The 24657-nt window shown below is 40.5% G+C and overlaps 1 protein-coding gene across 1 annotated transcript in view; it reads left to right on the top strand.

The window, feature by feature from the left end:
• Positions 1-24657, top strand: part of LOC148853006 (CLP protease regulatory subunit CLPX3, mitochondrial-like) — a 44969-nt gene that overhangs the window by 5706 nt on the left and 14606 nt on the right. Inside the window, exons 6-7 of the mRNA XM_088944833.1 lie at positions 13066-13140; positions 13236-13313. Of these exons, the coding sequence (XP_088800959.1) occupies positions 13066-13140; positions 13236-13313 (153 nt within the window). The remainder of the gene's footprint in view (positions 1-13065; positions 13141-13235; positions 13314-24657) is intronic.

Below are 24657 nucleotides of genomic sequence, written 5' to 3'. Positions count from 1 at the left end.
TTTGGAAAGGGGGTGAGCAGATTGTATGGAATACACATACAGTATTCAGGTGTAAACTGCTGGATAGAGAGATAGAGGAGTGTACTATTTAATTTTCTAAATTGGAAGCGATGAAGATAATAACGGGTGGACCAGATGCAAGGTGGTTGAAAGAATGTTTGGATGGAACACTTCCTGTTAATATGAAATGATGGCAAGAAATCATGTTGGGAGTTCCAACAAAATGGGATATGGGGTATCCAATTCCACCACGGGTTGGGGCTTTTGCATGGTTGCTGTTTTTGGATTGTATGCTAACTGTGGATCATCTAAAATCCAATTCTTAGGCTTTAGCTTGTGTTCTGATGTTTGTCTACCTGAGATTTTACCATTACACCAAGTAATGCCCCCCTTTAGGGGTGCAGGTCTCCTTTATAAAATCAATCAAGTTTCCAATAAAAAATGTGGGTGATGAGTGTTTTTTTTTGGGTACAGTAGTGGGTATAAAGAGAGGGTTCTTCAGGGATGGTTCTTTCTATATGGCACTCCTTGTTTTTCTGTTTTCTTTTCTGGTTTTTGGATTTTGTTCATGTACTCCTTGTATGTGTTTTATTTTCCTTTAGGCTGCATTTGATTCCTTGTAGAAGGTGCAGAAGCAAAGTTTTGGCCTTAAAAAGGAAGAAATATTGTTGAGATTTTATAGGTTGGAAAAGTTTCCCTCTATTTTATGTTAAAGGAATAGAGCCTTTATGAATTTATCTACTATTTTAATTTAGTTGTCAGCCTAGTGCTGTGTATTACGTCCTTTCCCTTGCTATCTGATTTTTTTTAATTGATAGATAAAATGGATTTTATATGGGAGGAAAGGAGTTCAAGAATCTTCTTGGGAAGGGAGAGAAGCAAAGAAGCTCTCATTGAGACTATTATGATTAGAGTGGTCCTTTGGTTGAATTTTTAGGAAATCTTCTCTAATGTTTCAGTGGAAGACATACTTAGGAATTGGAAGGAGGTGGCCAATTCTGCTATAAACAAAGTTTCTACCAATCCTGTTTGATCTCCACAAGGAAAGTAGGTTCACTAAGCTCAATTTTGATGGAAGTAGCTTGGGTAACTTGGGAATTTCAGGAATAGGAGGGGCTGGTGTTTAGGGATAAAAAGGGAAAAATTTTGGCTTTATTCTCGGGCCTAATCAGTGTAGATCTCTAGGGGATCAGATCTTGACAATGGTCGAAGGTGTACAGAGGACATGAAGTATGAACATTAGAAAATTAATTATTGGAGATTCCAAACTGGTTGCGGGATGGTTACAAAGTGAGGAGGCAAAATTATGGAGTTACAGCAATGAAAGAAAGAAATTCAAATGGTTGACACAAAACGTAGAAGTGAAGATAAAATGAGTCAAAAGAAGTGCAAACTCCTTTGCCAATGCTCTAGTAAATAGGGGGTGGGAAGAAATCAGTTATTTTGGGCATGCTTGTAAAATAGGGCAGAAGGATTTGGGGAGAGATAAGAGAGTTTATCTCTTTCTATTTGTATATAGAATTGTTTTCACAATTATTCTTCTTTAATAAAATTTAATAGTTATTCATAAAAAAATGAATTTTATTAATCAAAGTAGTTTCCGGTACAAGCCTCCCTAGGAGAGGTGCGAGGTTTGACCTCTCCCCTCATATGATATAATAACAATACCAGCTTATGAATGATCCCAATACAACATATCCTTATTCACCCCTTGCTTAGCTATAATGTCTGCAAAAGTATTAACAGTACTCCTCACTCAATGTATACTCAAGGTCATGTTTCTTGTTAGCCATTTGAATTTCCTTATTTCATTGCTGTAACTCCAAATCACAGATTCCAGATCTTTTCATCCACCCCACCACCAGCATAGAGTCTCACCTTCAGCTCATTTGCAACATGAACTCCTTGCAAAACTGCTAACAATTCAGCTCTAGTAGAGTTCCCCACTGGTCCTGAGAAAAGAGCAAGGACATGTCCTTATCCCATATAACCCCCAACTCCTGAAGGGCCTAGATTGCCTTGGCTTCTCCCATCAAAATTAATCTTTACAAAACCTTTTGGAGGGGCTTCCAAGCTGTACCTGCTTTCTCCTTTGTAGAGGAACTTCTTGCCACTTCCCAATTCCTCAAAAGGTCATCAAACGACAACAGTGAGAAAGTATTCAAAGTTTTTAACCAATTGATTGCCATTGTCCAGAATACATTCTTTTAACATTTCCAAGTTTCTTTCCTTTTATAGGAAAATTCTTGCATTCCTTTCTTCCCAGATGGTCCTGACTAAAGCTACTTTTACACATCTCAACATGGTTCTTCCACATTTCTTAGGCCACAGAAAGGTAGAAGAGTCGAAGAGACAATTCACCTCTACTGGCAAGTTCTATTTGCACCCAAATAAAGAAAACAACCATTCCCAAATGTCCACAGTAAATGAACAGGATACTAGTAGATGGTAACAACTCTCTCTGTTTGATTTGCAAAGACTACTCCAGTTTGGGGATAAGAAAGCAAAGCTCTTCTTTTCTGCAAGGTGTCCAAGGTATTGACCTTCCCAACACACACTTCCTAACAAAAATTACTTACTTTGGGGGGGGGGACCAGTTTACACTAGACTTCAGTACAATGCATTAATGGAAAACCTGGGGTGAGGCCAAAAAAAGGAGGCCCAAGAAAAAAACGCTCTTAGGATGTGGGATCCAAACTCTTCTATCTTGTTTAGGGAGGGTGTACGCAGACCTTGTCAAGTAATTGCAGAAGGTTAGCCACAACTACTGATTCATCATCCAGCAACCCTCTACAAAAACCAAAATTCCATCTGTGACTCAAAGGAACGATAGGAGGATTAATGAAGTTTAACACAGACATCTTTTTGAACACAGATAGAAAACAGGGAGGAGAAATACCAAGCCACAAGTCTTCCCAAAACCAAACATAGTTCCCAGACTTCAAACCTTTTAAAATTGAGGAAAAGGGAAGAATGTTGTGAATAGCCTTCTAGGGTGATGCCAAAGTTGCTTTGTAGGATAAATGTGCATCCCATCCACTTTCCTATCTGCCATGAATATTGGGAATAACCTCATACCATAACCTTTCCTTCTCCATAGGTCACCTCGACAACCATTTCGCTAGCAATGCTATATTCTTCTTGTTAGCACACTTGGTTCTAGAAGAGAGGCCTGTGAGCACTGCAAACTTTCACCTTTAGAGGAAGTTGAACTGTCAAGAAATCAAAAATAGGGGGCACCAATTGCCATGTTCTACAAAATTCAAGTATGGGCTGTTCAATTCAGGTGGGTGGATTTAAATGCCATGCTCAGATTTTGCCAGATAGCTCGTGCCGATTTAAGGAGGGAATTCAAGTCATTTGTTCATGATCCAGGAGGTGATCCATTTGAGGAAGTGAGAATTGAAATGTTTCAAGCCAATTCATGTGATGGCTCAAGTAACCACGCAGGAGGAAATTTGAGTGTTATGTTTTGGCCCATGTTGATGAAGCCCAGATGTTGGGCAGGGCAAGGAACCTGGTTCATATGTTTGTAATCCTTTGAACATAGACAGGGCTTATGGGCTTTTATATTTTAAATAATCATGTGACTAACTGGCAAGGAACCTGGGTCATATTTTTGTAATCCTTTGAAAATAGACGGGGCTTATGGGCTTTTATGTTGATGGAAAGTTCTTTTGGTCCATCATCGTCCTCTTCATTTAGTTTTCAGTGGGTGGATTTGGGGATGACTGTTAACATGCACCTGTCAGATGATTTTCGGGGAGCTGAGAAGGTTAGAATTGAGAAGTCAATAGAGGAGGTTATGGGTGAGTTATGAGATTCTCTTCTTAGCAGCAGGCTGCAACATGTTAATTAGGAAATTAAAACTGATTCTATTTTGGTCATTGTATATAGAAGGGAAGATACTATGAAGAGGTTTGAAGAAAAGGAAAAGGAAAAGGTGGAAAGGGACTTTAGGAAGATTGGAAATGAAGAGGAGGATAAATCAGGAAATTAGCAGTAAAAGGATGGATTGGATAAAGGAGCAGATGGAAGGGGTTGGGGATAATGGAATAAGGGTATACCAAAGAAAAATTACTTATAGAATGAAACCTATTGATGAGGGTTTGGAAGCTGAAGATGAAGAGGAGGATGATGCAATTATATTGGATGAAACACATAGCAAAACACTGGGCTTATTTTTCTTGGGGGGTGAGGAATTTGCAAGGAAGGCCTTTAAGGAAGTTGAAGAAATTTCTGGTAGTTAGTTGAAGGTTCATGAGAAGGGCAGCTTGAACCTTGTGGATAAATCTACAGTTGTAGAGTTGGAGAGATCGTGGTTTAGACAGCGGAGCAAGTTTTTGAGAAGAATGCGGTTCTAGAACTTGAAAGGATTAATGGTAATCTTGGGGAGAAGAAGAGTTTTGAGGTCATTCCCAACACAATTAAAAGATTTAGACACCAAAAACATAACTGAATTGTGCCAGTCTCAAAGGTGTTTTATAGATTGAGGGGAGGCTTATTTGGGGTTGGAGTTAACAAGAAGGTCAAGAGGACAAAAAAAATCATGAAGAGAAAAAAGGGGTTCGTTTTTCAATTGGTGAAGGACTAAAGTGAATGGATTTTGTTTTCTGTATATGGGAGGGGAAGTGAATGGGTTTGGTTTTATGTTTTAGGGGACTGACTAGATTTATTCTAAGGAAAGTTTGGGGGGTAAGTCGGGCTTCATGTGTCTTCTTTTGGGCTTTGCTTGTGGTTGGCTATGAGAGTCTTATTGGGTCTGGTACAAGGTAGGTGGTTTTGTTAGTTTTTGGGGGTGGTTTGGTTGTTTATTGGTGTTGGGTGATGCCTTATCCCCTTTTTTGTAATCCTTTTTCTTTAGTTTAATAAATTTTCTTCTTTATTTTTCTTCAAAAAAAAAAAAAAAGAAAAAAACTCAACCCTCTATCTTCCTTATTTCTGCCACTAGTTCCATCTTTTCTTCCTTCTCTTGGCTTCCAAAGAAAACCCCTCATAGTTTTCTCTATCCCTCTTGCCAGTCTGGAAATAATAGAACAAGTGGAAAAGTACAGATTGCAGAGGATCTGATGATGGAACTGGCTAACAAAATGGGTTTGAAGATGGAAAAATCTAAGGAAGTGAAATCTCAAAGTAAGAAAAATAAAGAAAGGGGAGGCAAGAGGAGAAGAAAGTTAAATAAGTTGAAAAACTTATTAATGATGTGGAAGGGGATAAGGACTTTAGTGCTAGAGGAGGAAGAAGAAAGAGAGGTTTGTAGGAAAGGTGAGGGTTGGATTTAGGTTTCTTTGTGATTATGAAGATTATTAGCTGGAATGTGAGGGGGTTAGGGAGCGCTACAAACAGAAGAGGAATTGAAGAATTATTGAGGAGGGAGATACTGAATATTGTGTTGATCTAGGAATCCAAGATTCAAGTAGTATATAGGGAGTGGATACGGAATTTTTGACAGAGAGGAATACCAATTGGAGTTCTGTTCCTTCTTGGGGTACCTTAGGGGGCATAGTAGCAATTTGGAAAGAAGAGGTGGTATAGTGCTTGTAAGAATTGGTGGGCAAAATTTCAGTTTCTACTAAATTGAGGAGTGTGTAGGATGGATTTGAATGGGTTCTCACGAATGTTTATGGGCCAAACTCTTAATAGAGAAAGGAAGAAGAAGTGGGAGAAGTTAAGAGGACATTAGGGGACTTTGGGAAGGACCGTGATGCTTAGGGGTAGACTTTAATGCCATCAGATTTGTGGGTGAGTCAAATGGGGGTAGACAAAGGATTACTTTGAGCATGAGGAAATCCAATGCTTTTATTGAGGCCTTTGAGTTGAGAGAGAGTCATTGAGTCAATCTTCTATACCTGGTCAAACCTTCAATCTAATCCCATTTGTTCTAAGCTTGATAGGTTTCTAGTGTCACTTGATTGGGAAGAGCATTAGAAATGATTATTTGGGAGAACTCTACCTAGAATCACGTTAGATTATTGGCCCATTTGTTTGCTCCAAAGGTTTACTGGTGGTGGCCCAATACCTTTTAGGTTTGAGAACATGTGGCTCACTCACTTGGAATTTAAAGAGAAGGTCAAGTCTTGGTGGGATAGGTTAGATAAGATACCAAGCTGGGAGCGCCAAAAATTCCTAAAGAAGCTGCATTATTAAGAGAGGAAATAAGTTGGAAGCAAAAGTCCAGGGAGAATTGGATCAAGGAAGGAGATGGTAATGCAAGATTTATCCATGCTATTGCAAATTGTAGGAGAAAAAAGCCTTATTACATCCTTAATGGTGGGGGAGAATGAGATTACAGACCAATGTGGAATTAGTAAGACATTCTTGGATCATGTTAGATAAATTTATAGAAGACCTCTAAATGACAGGTGGATAGTCGAAGGCATTGACTGGGAGGTCTTGGGGGAGAATCAAGTGGAGCTGTTGGAGAGAATATTTGAGGAGGAAATTAAGGAAGCAATTTCAATGGATAGGTCAAAAGCTCTAGGGCCTGATGGTTTTACAATGGCCTTCTACCAAGATTGTTGGGACATAATAAAAGCTGACTTGCTCAGAGTTTTTAGTGAGTTTCATAGAAGAGGTGTCATTAGTCTGGGTATGAACTCCACCTTCATTGTATTGGTCCCAAAGAAGAGTAACGCTAACTAATCAGGGGATTTTAGACCTATCAGCCTAGTCATCGGTATCTATAGGGCAATTGCAAAGGTGTTATCTCCGAGACTTAAGAAGGTGATTATCCCACTTTTTTCACAATTTCAAGGGGTTTTTATTAAAGATACACAAATAATTGATCAAATTCTGATTGCTAATGAACGTGTAGAGGCCCAAAAGAGGTTAAAGAGGAAGGGAGTTGCAATCAAGTTGGATTTGGAGAAAGCCTATGATTTGGTGGATTGGAATTTCTTCATTAATATCATGAGAATGTGTGGCTTTGGGGATTGTGGTGCAAATGGATTAGAGGATGCTTACAAACTAGTCATTACTCAGTTATTGTTAATGGGTCAGTGTCCGATTTCTTTGAGGGATTCCATGGACTCAGACAAGGCGACCCTTTCTATCCCTTTCTTTTTTACTTTGGTGGCTGAAGTGCTAAGTAAGTTGATCTCAAGGGCAAATTGTTTGCACTTGTTCAAAGGTTGGTCAATTGGGAGAGATAGCATCTTGATTTCCCATTTGTAGTTTGCAGATGATATCTTGGTTTTTTGTGATGGTAACTGTAGAGATGGGGTGGAAAATCTGAAGTTGGTGGTGAAGCTTTTTGAGCGATGGTCCAATTTGAGGATTAACTGGTCTAAGAGTTTAATAGCTGGAATCAACATAGAAGAAGACGACTGGTCTAAGAGTTTAATAGCTGGAATCAACATAGAAGAAGACGACTGGTCTAAGAGTTTAATAGCTGGAATCAACATAGAAGAAGACGACTTGAGGGCTATGGCAAATTCTTTAGGTTGAGAGGGGAGAGTGGCCTATGAAATACTTAGGGTTACCCTTAGGTGACAACCCTTGATCTGTTAGTTTTTGGACCCTACTGGGAGAGAGGGTGGAGAAGAGGTTAGCTGGGCGGAAGAGGAACTATATTTTATCGAGCGGGAGACTAACACTTATTAAGTCCACCCTTGCCAACCTCCCAGTGTACACATGTCAGTGTTTAGGATGCCTCAATAGGTAGTGAGGAAAGTTGAAAAAATCATGAGAGATTTTATTTGGGAGCTGGAGGAAAGAAAGACCATTTAGTAAGATGGGAGAAAGTGGTGAAATTAAAGGCAAAAGGGGGTTTGGGAATTTGTAATGTCGAGTTGAAAAATCTGGCTTTGCTTAGTAAATGTCTTTGGAGGTTGCCCAAAGAAAATGAGAGGTTATGGCACAAAGTTGTTGCAAGTATTTATGGCATGTCAAGCAATGGATGGGGTGCTGGTTATCTTCGTAGAGATACTCTGTCCGCTCCTTGGAAGGCTATTCATGAGATTCTTCCTTCTTTCCTTAATCATGCCAGGTATGATTTGGCTTCGGGTCAAAAAGTTAGGTTTTGGGAGGATGTGTGGATTGGGGATTTCCCTCTGGGGGGGAGAGATTTCCTTTACTTTTTGCTCTTTCCAGTCTTTAGGGTAAATTAGTGTTTGATTTTTTTTTGGCCAGCACTCTCTTCCTTCCTGGGAGAAGGTGGCTTAGATTCTAGGGTTTGGGGCCTTAATCCTGATGGTTTGTTCTCATGCAAGTCTTTCTTTAACTCCCTGGTAGCCACCTCCCCTTCTCCTTTCCTAGTCAAGGAAGTTTGGTGTTTTCCTAACTCCCAAAAATCATTGTTTTCTGTTGGGAAGTGTTTCGTGGCTGTATTAATACATTTGACTGACTTCAAAGATAAAGACCAAACTGGTGTTTTCCCCCCCAGCTGGTGCTTCCTTTGTATGTTAAACGGTGAGACTGCTTTTCATTTCTTAACCTCCTATCCTTTTGTTAGCTTATCTGGAATTGGTTTTCTTTTCCTTTTGGATGCAGATGGTCTTCTCTTGGCAGTTTGGAAGGATTGTTTAGCCCTATTGTTTTTAGCTGTACTAAAAGGAGGGGCAGGATTTTGGGGAGATGTACTAGAGCAGTGGTGCTTTGGACTGTTTGGGAGGAAAGGAACTCAAGAATTTTTGAAGATAAAAGAAAGAAATAAGGAAGCTTTGGTAGAAGTCATAACTCTAAGAGTGGTACACTGGGCTAAAAGTCTGAAACTTTTCTCAGATTTTAAAGTTGAGGACTTCTTCAGGTCTTGGGGTGTAATTGCTGCCTCATTGCCCATAAAAACAGAAAATAGTTGATTGGTCACCCCAAAATTGTGGCTGGAAGAAACTGAATTTTGATGGAAGTTGTGTGGGCAATCTGGGCCGCTTAGGCATAGGAGGGGTCATTAGTGATGAGGAAGGAAATATCATAGTCTGAACAAGGTGATGTGGTTACATCAGAGCTATTGGCTTCAGTATATGGGGTTGAGAAGGTTTTGGTATTGATAGACTGCTCATTGAGGATGATTTGAGAACTGTTGTGAACTGGCTGAATGGGGAGGAGGTGTCATGGCGTCTAATAATTGAACTCAAGCGATTTAAATGGCTGTAAAATGACATGACAATTCCAAGTTGAATGGGTTAGGAGAACTGCTGACAGTCTGGAAGATGGTTTAGCTAAGCAAGGGGTACAATCAACTTCCTTGTATTGGGCTCAATTGTAATTCTTTGGATGGTTTCTAAAGCTGATTTTTTTCTCTTTTCCCACAACCTCTTGTAATTATTTTCTCTATTTTTAATGAAATCATTTGTGTTGCTGATAAAAAAAGAATAAAAAACCCGGTAGGTTAGCAAGAGTAAATTTTATCCAGGAAATTGTTGCCCCTGAGGAGGTGTAATTCCTCTTTCACGCCACTAGCTTCTTGGCACACCTTTCTAACATTGGAATCCAAAAACTACTTTCTTTTGGGTTTGTACCTAATGGGATGTCTAAATAAGTTAAGGTCCAACTAGGGGTAGAACACTCTAAGCAATTAGCTATTGAGTCTAATTCCCCTTCAAATTGATTCCTGCAATCTTGCAATGCAGCTCTTCTCCAAATTTGTTTTTAAATTTGATAACAATTTGAAACTCTTAATAACAGCTTTCAAATTTCTCACCTTTGTAAGGTTGCACCTTCGCAGAAAATTATTATATCATCTGCAAATTGAAGGTGGGTGACTGCAATGTTATTCCTTCCCACTCTCCAGCCTTTAAAATCCCCTTCCCGATCAGCTTTGCAGATTAACCTGTTGAACACATCATATATACAGGTAAAAAGGAAGGGTGAAAGGGTTCCCTTGTCTTAAGCCTCTACAAATAGGGAAGAAATCATTGACTGTCCCATTAACCAAAACGGAGTAGTGGCAAGATTGTAGGCAGCCAACTCACACCACCTATCTCCAAGGCCATAGATTTTCAGAACTTGAATAAGGAAAGTTCAGTCTACCAAATTGTATGCCTTCTCCAAATCTTTACAGACAAAATCTTTACTCCTTGTCCTTCTCAAGGATAGGACCTGAAATACAAATCACTAGATTGATGGGCTTGAAATCCTTTGGGTGACTAGTATTGGGCCTTTTACGTATCAAAGCTAGGAATATGGTGTTGATCCCCAAGCTTACAACGTGGGCTATCTGAAAACTCAAAGAACACCTCACGTGAGTCATCCTTCACCACATCCCATCAATCTTGATAGAAAGCCATGGTAAAACTGTGCAGACCAGGGGCCTAGATCTATCCATTGAGAAAACTGCTTTCCTTATTTTTTCTTCTTCAAAGTTTCTCTCCTACCATCTAACTGTATCATTACCCAAATTTGGCGATTCCAGTCCTTCCATTCTTATCCTTTCATTGAACTGCCTTCTAAAAATAGACTTAAAATGGTCCACAAAAATCCTAGCTATCTCTTATTGATTAGTTAAGACTTCCCACCCACCTCTAGTTTGGCCACAAAATTTTTCCTTCTTTCTTTTGCTAATGCATGGAAAAACATAGTATTCCCATCCCCTCCTTGATCCATCTATATCTTGCCTTCTACCTCCAACTGATCTCTTCCTTTTATAAAGCACTTCTTCCAATTCCTTCTTCAAGTTTCACCTTACTCCTCTTTCTTCCTCATTAAGATTAGACTGACTCTCATCCAATTTCTCAATTCGAGTCATAAGATTCAGCTTCCTTTCCTCTAATATTGTGAAATGATCCTTGTTCCATACCTTAATCCTTAAGGTGCTCCCATCATTGCAGTACAATCGACTGTTGTTGACTATTAATAATAATGAATTTATCTACCATAGAATAGAGAAAAAAGGAGATGGTAGCATATCTATCTATTTACTTGGTATCCAAGAAAGATTCTTGATAAATAAATGTGTAGAGAAGTGGAGGATTATTTCAAGGATAATGGAGGTGTGGTGATCCTGGTATATGTTGGATCATTTGGCACAAGGGATTGCATGAGAAGTGAACTCAACTTAACTCATCTCAACTTAGTCTTGTCCTAACTATATGGGGTTGGTATATGAATCCTTTCCGCCATTCTGCTCTATTCAGTGCCATATCCATTCTTTAATTATGGGCTCTCAAATCAATTCATGAGAACAAAGCTTTTATCATTTATATAGGGACTTACCAGTGCACGACCTTCAAAATAGATCCATTGAGATGGGTGGGAGATAGGCCCCGTATTGGATTCCTAGATCTGCCAATTCTACAAGGTAGCCTCATGAGGGCTGTGCATTTTTATTTTGATTGGTAAAATATTTTATCAAGGGCCTGATTGGTAAATGATTCGATCCAATCCGAAGTCCGACCCATTTTGTTGGATTTGGATATCCCCATTTTGGATTTTCGGATCAGATTGGATCGGATAATGGGGTCCAATTAAAAATCGGATCAAAGTCGGATTGCCCCCTATCCGATTTGAAAGGATCCAACCTGATATATATATATATATATATATATATATATATATCAAATTTGGATATCTGACATCCTTGTCAGATTCGAATTCAAATCAATGTTTGTGAGATCCGGATCTTCGTATAGGATCAGATTTACAGTTTATAGTATTGAATCGGATTCAGATATACCCTGATTTAAATCCGATCCAATCTGTTTGCATCCCTATTTGGAAGGGCTGAAGCTTTTGTCAAGTTACTTTTGTTGAGCTTCTTTGGTTGAGCCACTAAAACAAACTTTCTGGAAAAGCCATTTTTTGGCTGAAATACATCTAATTTAGGCTTTTCGAGTTCTTCACCAAACATTGCTTATAGGCTGCCTAGATGAGGCTCACCTTACTAAGCCAAAAGCCACTATGTGAAAGCCCTCCCAATGGGCACTAAAATTAAAAGAACATAGAAAAGTACGCAAAAGCTCCTCAATTGCATTTTCTTTTCTATTTCATGGTTTTTTCTTGAGGCTTGGGGTCCGCAATTATTCTCATTTTCATTTATGAATATACTCTTGGTCTTTTGCTGACACTGGGTGCAAGAATGTGATAGACATTATCACAAAACTTCCAATTGTGTTTTTGGAACATATCCTTTCATTGAATTAAAAGTTCAAAACTGACCTTTCATTTTTTCTTTTATAAATAAGGGAGAATTTTATTAAATTTTTTCAAGAGTACACTCAAAAATAGTTTGTTTTTTTGTTTTTTTTTGATAAGTGCACACTCAAAAAAAGTTAGCCTCAGCTAACCAATAAGAAACTTACAACATAACCAATAAGCAAACAGAACTCTATGAGTAAATCAACAGAAAAGAAGTTCAACCCGAACCCTTAAGTTTTCCCCCAAATAGTTTATAATGTAGCCCAGAAAAGGTGGTCTCTAAGTGTGCCCTGTTTTGTAAGATTGTCTGCTATGTTGTTTACTGATCTATGAACCCACTGAATCTTTTTTTTTTTGAAGATAAAAGAAAGAAGAAAATTCATTAATTGGAGAAAGGCACAAGGTAATAGGTGCTGAGGTATCACCCAAAATACAAAACAAATGATAGAAACAAACAAAACTAACAGAGACTAACAGCCTTCAGATGCATATGCTTTCGATCCAATTAAGACAAGTTCAAGGAGTGAAACTTCAATTGCATGCCCCTTGTGAAACCACTTAGTTTTTTTAATTTCATTTCTGAACTCCCACAAGACTTCCTCTGAATACAGCAACCAACTTATCACAGTCTTTGATTCTCCATCAATAGCAAGTTTTTCCAACCCCCAATTCCATAGCCTTTTGCATCCCATACATTGCTGCCATCAGTTATGCTCTCGTGGAGTCTCCAACCCCTATTGGTCCTGAGAACAAAGTACAGATCTCTCCTTTTTAGCTACTAAGGACCCCTCCTATACATGAGAGTCCTGGGTTGCCAAAGCTGCTGCCATCAAAATTTATTTTAATAAAATCTGGCTCCAGATGATTTGAACTCCTCACTGTCTTTTGCTTCCTAGATGAGAACTCTTCATTTTTATCCTGGGTTGTTTATGCTGCTTAGTTACTGTCAATAACTACTAATGCAGTTTCTTCTTCTCTTAAATATGGCTTCAGGTTGCTGAATTCAATGTGCAAGCAGCTCAGCAAGGAATTGTCTACATTGATGAAGTTGATAAGATCACTAAGAAGGTCATTTATTTTTCTTTCTTTATTCTTTTTGGAATATTGGTAGAATGCATTGATTTATGTATTGGCCACATACATCATTGTTAAGGTTTTTGCAGGCTGAGAGCTTAAACATTAGCAGAGATGTATCTGGTGAAGGTGTTCAACAGGCATTACTGAAAATGCTTGAAGGGACTGTGAGTTCATGAAACCTAAACTGCTGTCTTCATTTCAATTTTATTATTGCTAAGAAAATTTCTATGTGAACTTTTGACAAGTAGTGCTGGTTATGGGGATTCTACTACTATTTTTTTTTTCTAGTAAGTTGTATCATTTTTTTTGTTGGTTAGATGAAAAGTACAAATAAAAGATAGATACTGGTTTTACATATTTTGGTACCCAGTTTTGGAAAGATTCACAAAGAGGTTGGTAGGGTGGAAGAGAAATTACATATCACTAGAGGGTAGAATCACATTAATCAAGTCTACTTTGGTCAATCTATGGTGTGTGTTTCTTGTCCACTTTCAATCTACCTGTCAAGGTTGCAAATCAGATTGAAAAGCTTATGAGAGATTTTCTTTGGGAGCCAAGGGACTCGAAAAAGGACCATCTAGTGAAGTGGGAAGTAGTTTCCAAGAAAAGGGAACATGGGGGCTTAGGCATTGGTAATATCATATTAAGAAACTTAGCCTTGTTAGGGAAGTGGCTATGGAGATTTCTCTTTGAGCATGATAGTTTGTGGCATTTGGTGGTAGTAAGTATTCATGGAATGGTGGAAAATGGATGGTATGCTAGTATCGACCCTAGGGCTTCTCATTTCTCCCCTTGGAAAGTCATTGTTGGAGTCAGTCTTCCTTTCAACCTTTCATCAGATATGATGCTTGCTCAGATAACAAAATTCTGTTTTGGGAGGATATTTAAATTGGAAGCACTCTCCTTAAGAATAAGTTCCGAGTTATGTATTCTCTTTCTTTAAATAAATTCAAGGTTATTTCCTCCTTACGTATGTCTAAGGGTTTTTTGGATCTAGGCCTGAAAAGAGGGTTGAGGGACTTAGAAGTGGCTTTTGGAGATGAGTTGTTCTCCTTTTTAAGTTTAGTTTTCCTAGATCAGTCTTGCCTAGATAATAGAATTTGGTCAGAGTCCTTCGGTTTCTTCTCTTGCTCTTTATTTTTCAATGCATTACTTTAGTTTGCTATTGTGGTGTACTCCTGTTCCACCAAAGGTTTCAGGCTTTCTTTTGGGAAGCGGTTCTCCAAAAGGTCAATAATATGGACATGCTTAAATTAAAAAAAGCCAAACTGGTGCCTTTTCTCACATGTTTGTATCCTTTGTTTGAGTGGTGAGACCGCGAGATTCATCTATTAATCTCTTGTCCTTTTGTATCTTATATCTAGAATGGTTCTTCTCTCTCTTTGGATGTAGGTGGAATCCTCCCTTGTGTGTGGTGAACTTTTTTGACTCTAGCTTCTTCCAACAACCAAAGATGAGGGGTAGGGTGATGTGCAGAACAATAAGAGCAGTAGTCCTATGGTCGGTTTGGGAAGAAAGAAATAACAGGATTTTACAAGGGCAAGAAAAATCCAAGGAAGCACTTTTTGAGGGCATTACCAACAAGATTATACATTGGTTGAAAGCTTTGCAGCTTTTCAAGAACTTCTCTTCTACTGACTTAATTAGAGGTTGTTTATAAACTTCTTCCTATGAATCATAATATAGGAAGGAGTTTTCAACATCCAAATGATAAAGAGGCCAATCTCATGTAGTAACAACAGGTAAGAGAATGTGGATTGAATTTATTTTCGCCACTAGAGCAAAATGTTTCTATAGAGTTCAGTGTTTTAAAAGTGCAAGGCACAAAAAAAGCGCAAGGGCCATTTTGCGCCCAAGGCACAAGGTGAGATGCATGCCTTTTTGAAGTAAGGCACAAAAATGCAAAAAATTCTAAAAAATGCTAAATATTGAAAATATTAAACACATTATTAATTAAAAATATAAACTTAAGTTTTAAAATGAATGCTCTTAAAGCCTATTATCTCAAATTAAAATACATAAACATAACATGTAATGCATATTTAAAATGAAAGTTTAAAAATAAAGTCAACCATAACATATAAAAAATATTCAAGCATGTAAACATATTTGCTACTGTTGCTCATTCATTCGTTCATCCTAATGAAAGATGGTTTTAAAAGACACTTAAAGCTATTAAACCTTTTTTTTTTAATAGGGATTGAGAATTTAAGACCTTGATATGGACTTGTTTGGGCTTGCCTCGAGGGGCTTGGTTGGGGATCCAGGGGTGGAGCCCCCAAAAACAATGCATATATTTTCAAGAGGCGCGTGCCTGGGCTGAAGCACAAGGTGCATGCCTAGGCACACCAGGCATGCGCCTTCTAAAAGTGCTAGGTTAGGACCTAGGCAAGGCACATACCCTAAAATGTGCCTCGCTTGTGCACCTAGGCGTGCCTTTGAAGGCGCATGCCTTTGAAGGATTTTGAAGGAAAGAGTGTGGCTGAGTGGCTTGATTGGGTGAGGATCCCAAGTGAAATGAAGAACTAGGAGGGGAGATTTGAGCAAGAGGAAATTAGGGAGGCTATTTTCTCAATGGATAGATGCGAAGCACCAAAATCGGATGGTTTCATAATGGTCTTCTACCAAGATTATTGAGACATTTTGAAAGATCCATCGGGAGTGTTTGAGGAATTTTATGAAAGAAGAGTAATTAATCTTGGCCTTAATTCAACTTTCATTGCGTTGGTGCCAAAGAAAAGTGATGCAACAAATCCTCGTGAGTTTAGACCCATTATCTTGGTAAATAGTCTCTATAAAATTCTAGCTAAGGTCTTATCTTTGAGGATTATGATTGCTCTCCCTTTCATCATCTCTCCAAATCAGGGTGCTTTTGTAAGGGGTAGGGAAATCGCTGACCAAATCCTAATTTCTAATGAATGTGTGGAGGATTTCAAAAGAGTTGGAAAGAAAAGCTTTGTTTGTAAATTGGATTTGAAGAAAGCTTATGACATGGTGGATTGGTCCTTTTTGTTAGAGGTTTTGAGGAGTTTTGGATTTGGGGAAAGATGGTGTAAATGGATAAGAGGATGTGTTAAGACTTGTTATTACTCCTTGTGAATGAAACTGTGGTGGATTTCTTCATGGCCTTAAGAGGGATTAGACAAAGAGATTCCTTATCTCTTTTTCTATTCACTCTAATCGTTGAGGTCCTTGGAATGCTTACGTCTAGGGTAGACTCACAAGAGTTGTTGAGGGGCTTGAAGGTTGGTTATGGCAGTGTTCCAATTACACACTTACAATTTGCAGATGATACTTTGCTTTTTTTTGTGAAGGAGGAAATAGAAATTGGATTAGGAATCTTAAGTTGACAGTATATCAGTTTGAGTTAATTTCCAACCTTCAGATGAATTTTGATAAAGGTTATATTGTGGGTGCTAATATGGAAGAAGGGGAGATGCTGGAGTATGCAAATATTTTGGGTTGTGAGGTGTCATAATGGCTGCCGAAGTATTTAAGGGCTTACTTTGCGGAATAATTCAAAAAAAGAGCAAATTTTGGGATCTTGTAGTAAAAAGACTTGTCAAGAGACTTTCATCTTGGAAGAAAAGCTATTTGTCTTTAGGGGGAAAGATCACACTAATAAAAGCTATGTTGGCCAATTTTCCTATGTATTTTATGTCTGATTTTAAGATTCTGATGAGTGAGTAGATAATTGGAAAAGTTGATGAGGGACTTCTTGTGGGAACCAAGGGAGGAGAAAAAGGACCGTAGAGTTAGTTGGGAAATGGTGAGTAGATGCAAGAAGTTTGGTGGGTTAGGTCTAGGAAATTTACAGAAAAGGAATGTGGCTTTGCTAGGAAAGTGGCTTTGGAGGCTACTTGTGGATAAGGACAAGCTTTGGGCTGAGATAGTGATTGGCATTCATGGGCTTGAAGCTAACAGTTGGGATGTTGGAATACCGACAGGGCTACTAGAGCCTCTCCTTGGAAGGCCATCCATGTTATCCTCCCATCTTTCCTACCTTTTGTTAAGTATGACCTATATTCTGATAAACTTATAAAATTTTGGGAACTGGTTTGGGTGGCTAGTCTCTCTTTGAAAGATATAAAGATAAACCTGTGTTCTCTTTCTTGGTCCCATCAAGCTCAAGAAATGGTTTTGATTGGGATTTGGGTTTGAGGAGGGGTGTGAGGGGTTCTAAAATTGGTGAATTTTTTACTTTCTTCATATCCTTAATGGGGTTTACTGGGATTCCTCAAAACCTAACAGTCGTATTTGGACCCTATCCTCCTTTGGTGCCTTTTCTTGTGCTTCTTCTCCAAGGCCCTTATTCAACCTTTCGACTCTTTGGGGGTACCATTTCTGTAAAGGAGGTTTGGGTAATCCTATCCCTCCAAGAGTAGGAGGTTTTTTGTTGTGAAGTCTTCCTGGAAAGAATGAATACTTGCGATTTACCCCAAAGGAAAAGAATTAATTGGTGCTTATTCTCACATTGGTGTGCTATGTGTAAGGCTAATGAAGAAACTTGCTTTCACTTATTAATCTCCTGTCCTTTTGTAGCTAACCCATTTGCTGACCTCCTTTCCCATTGAACGATAATTGTCATATCTCCTGGACCATTTGAAGATTGCCCCTGCTTCCCTTGCTAAGCAGAAAGTTTCCCTCATTTGTTGTCTTTTGTTTGCATCCAGCCTAATAGTAACTTAGAATCTCCTTCAACCTCAAAGTTTTGCAGTCCCCATTGCTTAACCAGCCTCAAGCCTTGAAGTAAAGCCAGTACTAAAGCTTTTAGCGAGTCACCCACACCTATTGGTCCAGAATATAGTGCAATCAGTCTCCCCTCCCTATCGTTGAAAGCTCCCCCAACTCTAGAGAAGAGTGGCATCCAGCCTCTAAGAAAGTATGAATGTCCTCAACCGAGTAATCTTGGAATATCTCAAGTGTTTTCAACTAGTGTATAATCTTAATAGTTATGCTGTCAATCACTTATTCCGTGGATCTTTCAATTCCTTGAAAGGTTTTGTTATTTCTTTCTTCCCAAATAAACCAGAGGATAGCAGTGGCAAAAATCCCTTATTGTAGTAAACCAGTCCCAAGAATACCTCTCCCAATCCTCCCAACTGCTGTAATTTGCAGCAGAAAACTTACACCAAGTGACCAAACCAACTCTGAAACCTCTACTAGGAACCACCATGTCTGCTGCAATTTGTTATGGTTTTACAGAAGAAAACTAACCCTCCAACTGCTGCAATTTTCTGCAGAAAACCAGAAACCAACATAAAACTTACCCCAAAATCACTCCCTTTAAACCCTCTGTCTGCTGAAATTTACAGCAGTAAACAACCAAACCACATACGTCTTGGAGATGATTATGGAGGGCGAGAGAGGTTTCAGAGCAGTAGGAAGATGGAGGTCTGAGGTGTCGATCGAAGCCAAGATGTTCAAGTTCGAAGAGGAAAGGACCAAAGGCAAGGTTGTACTGAAAATCAGAGAGAATAACAGGGTGACAGTGTTGGTGTCAAAGGAGCTTATAGCATGGATGAAAGGTTTCGTAGATGGGGCTATCAACTCTGGTAAGGTGAATGGTTGGAAAAACTCCATGTCAGTTCCAGGCAAGAGATATGAAACAGAACTGAATAGAAACGAGAAGGGGTGGTTCGTCACTGTGGTGGAGTTTTTTGGAACAAATGGAAAACAAATGCTTTGTGTGCCGGAAGGGAGATTGCAGAAAGGGTGGATGGCTTTTGTGCAGGTGCTGCAGTCTTACCTTGTAGCTTCAGAAGAGAAGGGAGTGGATGGAGGGAAGGCAACTGGCCAAAAGCTTGAAGACCAGAGTCAAAAAACTCAGGAGGAGGCAGCATCGATTGGTACCTCTGGAAGTGTAGAAGTGCAAGTTCATTTGAGTCCTGAAATGGTGGTTGCTTGCTCTTCTATTCATCGAAGAATATTGGTAGGAGTGGGGAAGGAGGAATGGAAGAAAAGAATGGTGTTAGTGGCTGATAAAGGGGTGACAGGTTGGAAGAAGGTTCTGAGTACAGTTGCAGGAGAGATAGGTGCTGGGAATGAAGCAATGCTGTTCCCTTTTGCGGAGACGAAAGCTGTGCTTGATGTAGGCAACCAGGAACTAAACTTCAAAGCAGTTGTGGTGGATGGAGGTCTGATACGGGTTCAGAACTGGAGCCCAATCTGCAATGAAGTCGAAGTTCAAGATAGGTGTGTTTGGCTGAAGCTAATAGGCCTTCCATTTCACCTATGGCGGGACCCTGTTTTTGAGTATATAGTGCAGAGCCTGGGAGGTGTTTTAGTGAAGGCTGATAGACGTAACCTGAGTGCAGTGGAGTTACAGGTTGCTGGTGTTAGACACGAGAACTTGCTGAGGTTCTTTGATATATGTTCGGATGAAGCCGGGTACAAGGTGTGGGTGGCTTCAGAAGTCGAACGGTTGTGGTGGGAAGGAGGTCCTAAGGTTGAAGATGATGAGATGGCAGGGTGGTGGACACGTGGAGGGAAGGAGGGCGGTGAAAAGGTGGAGCAGATGAAGGTTAAATCTGGGGTTATTGCGTCGGCTGGGGAAAGCCAAACGGTAGGCAACCTATTTAAGGAAATTAATTCAAATGGGTTTGAATTAAACAAAATTAGGGCGGGCTCTTCATCTTATGCTGACATGACAAAGAAGCAGATTGCTTCTTGGAGCAAAATGGCTTGGTCCGAGCCGGTGAAGGTGGTGGGTGGGTTAGGTGGGCTGAAGTTTAAACCGGGACAAATTTGGAAGGAGCCACGTGACAACTTAAAAAGTCACGTGGGTGGGTTGGAAAGTGAACCGGGCCACTCATTTAAGGGCCCACGTGACAACTTAAGTGGCCACGCGGGCGGGTCGAGCGGGCCTAATACCGAACACAGGTCTTTTTCGAATGACCCACGTGATAACTTAAGTTGTCACGTGGGTTGGGGTAAGGAGACACAACATAGACCATTACTAGACAGTGGAATTGGTATATCTTCGTCCCAAATGGCGAGAATGGATGGGGGACGTCTACAACAACAGAAGTTGGAGAAGGGGAACTTTCAATGGGTACCCCGCCAGAACTGTGAGGAGGTTAGCTCCCTGTGACGCTCCTTAGACAGGCCGAGTCCAAGATATGCAAGGGAAAGAGCAGAAGAAAGGGAAGAGGCGGATGAAGGCTAGGCGCAATGCAGTGAGGAAGATGAAGATTTGGACGAAAGCTCAGATGATGGTACCAACGTGGGCAGTGTAAACGACGAAGGTGGCTATGCCGGAGGTGACATGGATGGGTGGAATATTGCAAGCTTATTTCAGGGTGAAGGTTGTAACCAGACTAATTCATCTCCAAGACTCCAGTGTGCAAGGCACAACAGAAGGGGCGAATCGGGAGAACCTGAAGCAGAGCAAGAACACACCTCCTAGGGGTGATTCAGGGGTAGAGAGGAGAGATCACCAGTGTGACCAAAGGACATAAGTACTTTCCAACCAACTCAGGGATACAGACGTTTACCAACCTCTGGAACAAGAGAGGGAGGTCGGGAATAGTCCTTTTCCAACATTTCTATCAATCCCAAGTAACAAAGTGAATTTGGTTTGTGCTACTAATGTGTCTCCTGTGTCTTTGGTTCCAGATTCCATCCCGGCGCCATGTACTGTAGCCCATGAATCTGCAGCCAAGATAGATGGTGGGTTGTCCGAGGTAGTGGAGAAGGAAGTGAAGGATTGTGGGGAGGAGCGCAAAGGGAGGTATAGGAACGAAAAGTGTGGGAAATCATTGAAAGAGTGTTTAGTGAAGTTGAAGGAATTCTGACTTGGAGGAGGGGTGGGGAGGAAGGAAGAGGGGAGGGGTTAGTGGAGAGGAAGGAAAGGAAGGAGGGTAGAGTGGGAGAGGAATGTGGGGAGAGAACATGGTTGGAGAGGAGAGAAGAAGGGTGGAACCAGAGGTGAGGAGGGAAGGGCAGGGGGCAGAGTTGGAGGGGAAAGTGCAGGAAGGATAGGGGTGGAGGATTTGGTGAAAGAGGGCATGATGGCAGAATTTGTGGGGAAGATGGGGTATAAGCTAGAAGATTTGAATGTGCTGAAAGGTCTACAGAAGAGGAAGAAGGAGATAAAAACAAAGAAGAGGAAGCTAAGTGAAGTAGAGAGACTGAAAAGAGATGTAGAAGGGGATAAGAAGTTCGGGGCAACAGGAGATGAAAGAAAAGGGGGAAAGTAGTGGGTAGGTAGAGGGAGTCAAGAAAGAAGTGGAAATGAAGATACTTAGTTGGAATGTGTGGGGAGTAGGGAGTGCAAGAAAAAAAACAACAATAAAAGAGGTGATAAGTTGGTATGACCCAGATATTGTTCTGTTACAGGAGTCCAAGAGAATGGAGTTTAATAATAGTTGGGCGAGGAGTGTATGGAAAGCCAAGGGGATTAGCTGGGTGGTTGCTCCTTCGTGGGGTGCTTCGAGGGGATTGTAACAATGTGGAAGAGGGATGCGGTTGAAGGCTTGGAGGAGTTGATTGGGAAGTATTCGGTTTCCATGAAGTTTAAGCAACAAGAGGATGGTTATGTATGGGTGCTCACAAATGTATATGGACCAAATGACTACAGGGAGAGAAAGGAGTTGTGGGAGGAATTGGCTGATGTTAGAGTGCTGTGGGATGGGCCATGGTGTGTGGGTGGGGACTTTAATGTGATTAGATACTCTGAGGAAACCAATAAGATTAATCAGAGGGTGACGAAAAGCATGCGGAAGTTTAACAAGTTTGTGGATGTCTTTGATCTTAAAGAGATTCCTTTAGCCCACAAAACATTTACATGGCCAAATCTCCAATCTAGTCCCATCTGCTCTAAGTTGGATAGATTCTTGTTCTCTTTGGATTGGGAAGAACATTGGGGAAATTTGGCTTCGAGAGCTCTCCCAAGGGTGACCTCGGACCATTGGCCCATAGTGATTTGTAAGGAGGAAAGGAGTGGAGGACCCGCCCCATCTAGATTTGAAAACATGTGGTACTCCACCTTGGGTTTACCAATAAAGTAAGGGAGTGATGGTATGACTGTAACCCAATGGTGGATTGGGAGGGGATAAGATTCCATAAGAAACTACAGTTTGTGAAAGCAAAGGTCAAGGAGTGGAATCTTTTGGAGTTTGGGAGGGTAAAAGAAAGAAAGAAAGTGCTGATGGACCAACTTGAAAACATTGACTCTAAAGAAGAAAGAGTAGAGTTTGGAGAGGAAGATAAGGAACTCAGGGGAGGCTTGGGAAGATAGTTAGAGGATTGCCTGCATAAGGAGGAAATAAGCTGGAGGCAAAAATCTCGGTGTATTTGGTTGCAGGAGGGAGATAGAAACACTAGGTATTTTCACTCTTTGGCGGATGGAAGGAGGAGGAACTTTATCTCCAAATTGGTAGTAGGTGGAGTTGACTTAACACAATAAGAGGAGATAGCTGGGGCTTGTGTGGAGCACTTTAAATCCATTCTAAGAAGGCCGGTAAGTTGAAGGGTGTGGGTAGAAGGTTTCGATTGGCTAGATGTAGGGGTGGAGAACAGGAGAAGGTTGGAAAGAAGATTTGATTTGGAAGAGATTAAGGAGGCTGTGTTTTCTATGGATAGAAATGGGTGGGTTAACAATGGATTTTTATCAGGACTGTTGGGATATTTTGAAAGATGATCTTTTGTTGGCGTTTGAGGAGTTTTTCAGGAGAGGAATTATCAATCTAGGTGTGAACTCTACATTTATAGCTCTGATTCCAAAAAAGAAAGATGCCTCCCACTCGAAGGACTTTAGGCCAATTAGCTTGGTTAATAGCCTGTACAAGATCATTGCTAAGGTGTTGTCATTGACGTTGAAGGAGGTTTTGCCAGACATCACCACACAAAATCAAGGAGCTTTTGTGAGTGGAAGACGGATCATTGATCAAATCTTAATTGCTAATGAGAGTGGAGAACTTTAAGAAGGCTAAAAAGAAGGGAGTGGTCTGTAAGTTGGACTTGCAAAATGCTTATGACTTGGTGGACTGGAATTATTGAGGAAAGTTTTGATCAAATTTGGGTTTGATGGTAGATGGTGCAATTGGATCATGGACTGTGTCCGGAATTGTCATTATTAGGTTGGAGAGTCGAGAGGACGGAAACCCCCCTCACTCACTTATAATTTGCTAATGATACGGTTCTATTCTGTGAAGGTGGCAATGTGAGCTTTATTAGGAACTTGAAGTTGGTGATACAACTGTTTGAGCAAATGTCTAACTTGAAGGTGAACTTTGGGAAAAGTTGTATAGTAGGGGTGAATATGGAGGAGGGAGAGATTAGGGAGAGTGCAGAAGTGTTGGGGTGTGAAGTGTTAGGGTGGCCATTGAATTACTTAAGGTTACCATTAGGTGACAACCCTACGAGGGAGAGCTTTTGGAACCCAGTGCTGGAAAGGTTTGAAAAAAGATTGGTCTCTTGGAAAAAAGAATTACCTCTCTTGGTGGAAGAGTTACACTGATTAAGTCTACGCTTGCTAATTTACCCATCTACTTCCTGTCTGTGTTCAAAATCCCAGTGAAGGTATCTAACAGGTTGGAGAAGTTGATGAGAGGTTTCTTGTGGGAGCCGGGAGAGGAGAAGAGGGATCATAGAGTCAGCTGGGGGGTAGTGTCTAGGAGTAAAATTTGTGGTGGTTTGGGGCTCGGGAATGTTAGGAGAAGGAATATGGCTCTTCTAGGGAAGTGGTTGTGGAGGTTTCCCTTGGAGAAGGAGAAGCTATGGGCTAGAATAGTGGCAAGTATACATGGGCTAGAGCACAATGGTTGGGATGCTGGAATCAAAGCTAGGACCACAAACTTTTCTCCTTGGAAATCCATTCACGACCTGCTTCTAGTATTCTCCCCCAATATTAGGTATGATCTGAATTCCGTTAACTCCATAAAATTCTAGGAACAAACTTGGGTGGGGAATGCCCCTCTTAAGGATCAATTTCCTTCTTTGTATGCTCTATTTGATCTTAAAAATGAGCCAGTTTCATCCTTCATTACCCCGTCCTCTTCTAATTCTGGGCTTGGGTGGAATTTGGGTCTCAGAAGGGCCTTGAGGGATTCAGACTTTGCTAATATTTCGAGCCTTCTTGAACTTCTTGATAATATTGTCTTAGACCCCACAAGGGTGGACTCTAGAATTTGGACCCCTACCCCCACTGGCTTCTTTTCTTGTGCTTCCTTTTTCAAAGTCCTAAGCTAGTTCTCCAGTCCTGTAACCCCCCCTTTCCCTGTTGATGAGGTTTGGTGCAGAGCAATCCCTCTTAGGGTTGGTAGTTTTTGTTGGGAAGCCTATCTGGAAAGATTCAACAGTGGTGATCTACTCCAAAAGAAGCGACCCAATACTTGCTTGTCACCCCATTGGTGTGCTCTATGTAAAGCGGATGGGGAGACTGGTTTTCACCTACTGGTGTCTTGCCATTTTGCAAGGTCAATTTCGGAATGGGCTTTTCCCTCTTTGGGTGTAGATGGAACCCTCCATCAGATCTGCATGGCCTTTTTCCCCCTTCTATCTTTA

This window comes from Nelumbo lutea, chromosome 5, assembly GCF_056320005.1.
Source record: "Nelumbo lutea isolate HS-2025 chromosome 5, American lotus-T2T, whole genome shotgun sequence".
In the NCBI taxonomy this organism is placed as follows: domain Eukaryota; kingdom Viridiplantae; phylum Streptophyta; class Magnoliopsida; order Proteales; family Nelumbonaceae; genus Nelumbo; species Nelumbo lutea.
Note: the sequence above shows the minus strand (reverse complement) of the source record. Positions and strands in the feature narration are given on the sequence as shown.